The sequence below is a fragment of the Penaeus monodon genome, chromosome 9, assembly GCF_015228065.2.
Source record: "Penaeus monodon isolate SGIC_2016 chromosome 9, NSTDA_Pmon_1, whole genome shotgun sequence".
NCBI lineage: Eukaryota > Metazoa > Arthropoda > Malacostraca > Decapoda > Penaeidae > Penaeus > Penaeus monodon.
The window spans coordinates 14,648,117-14,655,195 of NC_051394.1; the positions used below are offsets into that span (position 1 = coordinate 14,648,117).

The 7,079-nt window shown below is 39.6% G+C and overlaps 1 protein-coding gene across 1 annotated transcript; it reads left to right on the forward strand.

Annotated features, from left to right (window-relative positions):
* Positions 1-1,191: 1,191 nt before the first annotated feature.
* On the forward strand, positions 1,192-6,041 carry LOC119576628 (vicilin-like seed storage protein At2g18540). Its single transcript, XM_037924285.1, has 4 exons — positions 1,192-1,265; positions 1,671-2,149; positions 3,260-3,331; positions 5,481-6,041. Exons 1-4 carry the CDS (start codon positions 1,192-1,194, stop codon positions 5,627-5,629), a joined length of 774 nt encoding a protein of 257 aa, XP_037780213.1. The 3' UTR covers positions 5,630-6,041.
* Positions 6,042-7,079: the final 1,038 nt, after the last annotated feature.

Here is a 7,079-nt window from a genome sequence, read left to right on the forward strand (position 1 = left end):
GGTAATGTGAAAAATTATTTGCAAGCTGTCTTGCAAGCAAATCTTCCCGGGATAGAAGTGTACTATGCAATTCGTGATTCTACTTAATCTACATTTTGGATCCGCTACAAAATTCTGAAACGCCATTGTCCAACTATGCATGTCAGACTCCACAAGACTTCATCGACAGGGGGTCCCTGTACTCAAAATGCCATATACAGTGAAGTAAACTGAACAAGCCCGGAAATAAAATTTGCTGATTGATCGAATAACTTCGGTTTACTTGTACCTACTTTCATAACGTCGAAGCGTAGATTAATTAGATGATTTACACAACCCTGGGTTATATCAGGCATCTCTGTGCACTATGATATGGGAAAGATTTAATACTACACTTAAAACGAATAAATTTATACAAAATTCACGTTACAAGTTCCACTCTAGCGCTGATACAACGTGTCACCACTGAGCAATGTAACAAAGCATGGTTATTCCTACGGTATAAACAGCTACAAAAAAAAAGAAAAAAAAATTAACGGGAACAGTGAGCTGTCTCGAGCCATTTCACATGCCGACCGTGAAAGAAAGTAAGGTCCAGTCAAGACAGGAAACGCGCTACGAGAATAGAAATAAATGATATGATATTCGTGATAAAGATAAAATATGAACGCATTAAATTCATTGTGGCTAAAGCGATATAAATCTCTAATAACGAGAGAAATTAATCAAATACTTGATTAATGAACGCTATTCATGTTTGTTGACCACATACCGTGATCACTCAGTAATGAGATCTAAGGTCAGAAGAAAAGAAATGTGACCTGAAATCAGAAAAAAATATAGTGAGAACGCTGCCATTTCCTGTCACAAACATTCTCGATCTTAACGCGACAAAACCAACGTGAGAATGACTGCACATATGGCTTAACACATTTATGGGAGAAAAAAGGAGGGAAAAGAAATGAAAGGCCTCAAAACATGTACTCCATGGATTTGAAGACATGGTCGTATCATGGAAGTGTTGGTCGAGCGGATTTCGGAGACTGTGTCCGTGGTGCGAGCCAAAAGGACGCAACGACCACCCTGCCACCATTTGTAAAAGGCTCAGAGCATAGTGGTTGGGCATTGATAGTGCTTAAATGGCTTGACTTTTTATAAAGGCGCTGAGCGCGGTGTCGCGTGTCCGGGGGGGTGGCTAAGGTTGACCTGGGCATGGTGACTGCTGGGAGTGAACTGAAGACTGGGTCATCTTCGGGCACAAGCACTGAGTGTCCACCGGAAATGTGGTGTGCGACAGCCGCTGCAGCAAATGTAGGGGAACGAGGCGAGGTCGCTGTTTCCGTTTTGTTTAATGACATACCATACACACACCAACACACTCACACACACACACACACACACACACACACACACACACACACACACACACACACACACACACACACACACACACAGCATATAATATGCACAGATTATTTGAAATGTCCGTATCCAATACCCTACCTTACTCCATATGTGCCCGCAACACCATGAGCGCCTCTAACGCAAAGAAAAAGTCAAATGCTTCATACATTATCTTTCTGTAAGTATGATAACTCTATATCGTTGAGGCTGAACTGATACTTATGCTCAATCCCAGCTTTTGACAACTGAACTTCTAAAGCTAATAACGAACCTGTCTCCCGCCGTAGGTTTTCCCTGCTGTGCATCGCGGGCCTCGTCATCGCGCTCCTGTCGTCCGCCTATTCCGACGCACTCCGGCGGGCGAGAAGGCGGGAGGACGACGCCCGGACGTCGTGGAAAAGGGCCGAGACGGAATGGCGGAAGAGGGAGAGTGAATCTATAAAAGCAGCGGAGAGAAAGGCCAGCGCCTATCACCAGCAGGTCAAGCAGACGCAGGAGAAGGTGATCCGAGCTCAAAAAGCCACTGAGGGCTTCGAGAAGAGGATCCTGAAGGCGGAAAAGGAAGCCGCTCTTGCGAAGAAGGACAGTGAGGATTTTCAGGGGAAGCTTGCAGACACGGTGTCGGAGATCGTGCGGATGACGAAGGAGAGCGATAGCCTTCAAGAGAAACTGAACAAGGCACAGAAAGAGGCCGAAGAATCCAGGAAAAGTGCCAATATGCTTGAACAATTAGTTAAAAGTTGCGCTAAAGTGGTGGTTACTTCAGGTATACGAATATCCAGCTCTCATTTTATATCATATGTATACACACACATATGAATAAACATATGCACACACACACACCACACACACCAGCACACATAGCACACACACACACACACCACACATATATATTTTCACACACACACACACACACACACACACACACACACACACACACACACACACACACACACACACACACACACACACACACACACACACACACACACACACACACACACACATTTGTAGGTATACACATAAACGCATGCACATACTATCATTAGTAATACTATTAACATCACATCTTAGCAGGATAGTGAAAACAACAATAACAGTTATACTAGAAGGGATATATATGATAACAATCAAGATTCATCTAAAAAGGCATTTAGCCGTCCAAAAATGAAACTGACTTTTTTCCAAGAGTATTGTGGTAGCTGTCAGTGGTAAGAAACTTCGTTATCATAAATAAAAGAGGGGAATTTAGGTTTTACTTCTGGTAGTTAAAACAATATCGAGTAAAATATACAAATAATTATGTAACTAGTCATAGCTGATATCTCATAACGCACTCGCTTTGGGCCTAAACGTGATGCCGTCATTAGCTCCGCCCCATTTTTGACCCCGATAATGTGTTAGATATATTATAGTAGGTGTTATTTCAGTAAAAAAAAAGTACCTTGATAAGAATAAAGATATTACTGCAAGTAAAACGTCGTATAACCAATGCTTCTGAAACAACAACAACAACGAGAAGAGATAATAATAGCAGTGACATAAATTAAAGTGATAAAGCCTCCGGGCTAGTACAGTGGTAACGTGTCGGCCTCTCATCCGAGGGGTCGGCGGTTCGCGCCCCGCCCAGGCGCGAGAAGTTGCAATTGTCGCCCGGAGGTTACTGCTGTGGCTGGGCACCACGGCGGGCAAGGACTCGGTTCAGCCGAGTCAGCAGCAGCTGACACACGTGAGCGGGTCGGCATTGCATAGCCCGGGCGAGGCTAAGCTTTGCATATCGGACTTATCCTTAAAAGTGATAAGCGTGTTTATTTCTTGCAAAACTCCATTATCGCACTTAGGAAAATTCTTACTAATTTGTTTTATTCTCTTTCAGAAAAGCCTAAGGTCTTAACAGAAAATTACAGTGGAAGGGAGCAAGAACCCATGAAAAAGGAGCCAGTGACAGGTAAGAAAGAATGAAAGGATGAAGCAAATGGATAATAGAGATAAAGAGAAGGGGAGAGGGAGAGAGCGGGAGAAATAGGTAGGTAGGTAGAGAGAGAGGAGAGAGAAGGGAGGTAGAAAGGAGAGAGAAAAGAAAAGGAGAGAGAGGGAAAGTAGAAGAGGGAGAAAAAGGGAGAAGGAGGGAGAAGGCAGTAGAGAGGGAGAAGAGGGAGGGAGAAGAAAAAAGGAGGAACAGCAAGAGAGAGGAGATAGAGAGGGTGGCGAGAAAAAAAGGGACAGAGTGGAGAGAGAGAGGGTGGGAGAAAGAATAAGTAATAGTATAAGAGACAAAAAACAACAAAACACACACACAACACACACACACACACACAATATATATATATATATATATATATATATATATATATATAATAAAATATAAAATATATATATATATATATATATATATATATAAAATATATATATATATATATTGTGTGTTATGTGTTGTGTGTTGGTGTGTGTGTGTGTGTGTGTGTGTGTGTGTGTGTGTGTGTGTATATATATGTATATCAACAGGGTTGCACAGCCGCAGCCACCCGTCACTTCCATCCATGGTGAGCCTCCAGGCAGGCCCATCTCTAGTTCCTTGTAACAGGTCTGGTTGAGCTACCCAAGCCACGACTTCCTAGGCCCCCTCTTTCCAGGATTGTCTCGTGATGGGCATGTCAACCACAGGGAAGAGAGCTAGGTTCCCGTATAACCTGAGCTGGCGGTCCCGAACTATGCAAGTAACAGGTCCTATGCCAGGCTCATGTTTGGACACGTGATCCTACCAACTGTATTCCAGGATCTGGAGTAGGGACTTGTTACAAAAGACATCAAGTCGAGACTCGAAGGCATTAGATCGCTTTCATAGAGCAAAACTGGTAGTATCAACGCCTTAAAGGCACACAGATTGGTCCTTCTTCATGGTACCAACATCTCTAAATGCATTTGTTGACCGAGTTCATGGCTCCTGCTGCCAGACCAATCCGTCTACTGACTGAACAGATTCCCCTAACAGGCTCCCAATATCCTGGATCTTGATCTTGGTCCAGGAGACCTCTAGGCTGAAGGGCTTCACCTCATTGCTGAATGCATCAACAGCCACCACTAGAGATTCCAGAGATTCCAGAGACTCAGATATGATAGCAACATCGTTAGTAAAGTCATGGTCGGTGATTTTGATACTGCCAAGTGTTACTCCACGTTAACGTTGGATTGTAGCCTTGCCCATTATCTGGTCCATCCAAGTGTTGGTGCAAGGACACAGCCTTGCCTTTCTCCTGAGTTAACAAGGAAGAGGCTCAACAGGCCCCTATCACACTTTACAGCACTTTCAGTATCAATATATGGGCTTACTATTAAACCAATAATCCATGGCCTCCTGCTGCTCCTAGATTCCCCACAGTTTAGCCTCGGCCCGCAAGGTGACCAGTTTCCATGGGTGGCCACGAGGAGGCACTGCAGAAGTCTCGATGATGGAGAGTCTATGCGCCGGCAGGGGAGGCTTATGCATATATATGTGTGTGTGTGTGTGTGTGGTGTGTTGTGTGTGTGTGTGTGTGTGTGTGTGTGTGTGTGTGTGGTGTGTGTGTGTGTGTGGTATATGTGTATGGGGCGTGTATATAATATATATATATATAAAATATATATATATATATATATATATATATATGTAAAATATAGACATAAACCTATGGAGAGAGAGAGAAGAGAGAGGAGAGAGAGAGAGAGAGAGAGAGAGAGAGAGAGAGAGAGAGAGAGAGAGAGAGAGAGAGAGAGAGAGAGATTAAGAAAAGGAGATAAAGTTAAGGATGAAGTTAGATAAATATAAAGATAAAGATAAAGAGAAGGAGAAGTAGAGAAAGAGATAGATAAATAGACAAATGAGAGAGAGAGAGAGAGAGAGAGAGAGAGAGAGAGAGAGAGAGAGAGAGAGAGAGAGGGAGAGAGAGAGAGAGAAGAAAAAAAAAAAATAAATAAAAAAAAAATATAAAAAAATATATATATATATATATATATATATAAAATATATATATATATATATATATATATATATATATAAAGAGAGAGAGAGAGAGAAGCGGACTAACCTAAACTAATATGCTTGCATATTCAATCCTCAGAGTGCGAAACATTCCCAAGTGGCGGATGGACTAAGTTCCTCCTTGTTGGCACGGTGGCCATCTTGCTCATTTGGCGAAAAGTTGCGGTGACTTATTGGTATAAAATTCAAGATGTGTTTTCTAGATCTGAGAAACAATTACCCAGATAGGGAAGAGCTTTGTCAGTTACTAAAGATATATTTGCTTGTAGAGGTATTTTCATGATTAATTATAGATGTATGTTTGGTTGGCGTGTATTTGCTATCTGTGTGATATGGTGAATGACAATAGTTGAAGCGTACAACTACAGTATCTTTATAACCCTGTGTGAATATATATAAACATATAGGCAAAGATTCAAATATATATGAGAAAACAGTAAATTGATTTTATTTTTCTTTACAATAAACGTCCCGAATTACATCCAGGGAACATTGTGACTGCAAATGTAGTTTTATTACAACCTCCACAGCTATCGTCTGGTCAAGATATGTTATCTATGGGTCTAAGAGATCTTCCCCGAGACCTTCCAAATATCCAAAGGTCTCGCACCTAAAGCCATGGATTGCGTATACAACGAGAAGGAAGCCATATTTTGCGCACGTTGTCCTCGATTTCAAAGAGTAAATGTACTAAGAACCCTGTTATGTTTAATAAAGGAGAAACTGTGATATCTTAGTTAAACCTAACATGTCAGATGGATTCTATTGATATGCAGTAATAAAACTTAAATTAAACAAAATCAAGATACTTAAACGTCATTATCTTATACAATGCATTGTTATGGAGAAATTGCAAACACACACACACACACACACACACACACACACACACACACACACACACACACACACACACACACACACACACACACACACACACAGATGTGATTACCCCCCCTTTTTGCACTAATTACATTTTTATAGCTCTGGTCGTAGCTTAAAAACGTTTCTAGAGGAACTTTATTGGGAGAGGGAGGGGGGGGGGGGCTCGCAGCTAGCTTCGCTCCCCAGGAAATTCTAAAATGACGCCCCTGCTCCCTTCACCCTCCATTAATAATAATGATGATAATAATAATAATAATAATAATAATAATAATAATAATAATAATAAATAATAACAATAATGATAATAATAATAATAATGATAAATAAGATAAAAAAATAATAAATAAAATATATATATATATATAAAATAAAAATAAAATATATATAAAAAATTAATAATAAAAATGATGATGATATTGAATGATGTGAATAAAAGATGATGGATGATGAATTGATGAAAGATGATGATGATTAATAAAATAATAATAATAATAATAATAATATTAATAAATATATAAACTTAATAAAAAATTTAAAATTTTAAGAAATTTTCTTATAATTTCCACAACAATAATAATATGCAATAAAAGATTAATAAAAATTGGGGGGATACTTAAGGAAGTAAAAAAAATAAAACAAAAATAAAGAATTTAAATAATAAACAAAATCAAATGAATTATTGGAATGAAAATTGGGAATAACAAAAAATTAAAATTTTTAAATAATTTTAAAAAATCCGGGATTTAAAAAAATATACTATAACGTAAATTCAAACATTTTTTATGATTTTCCC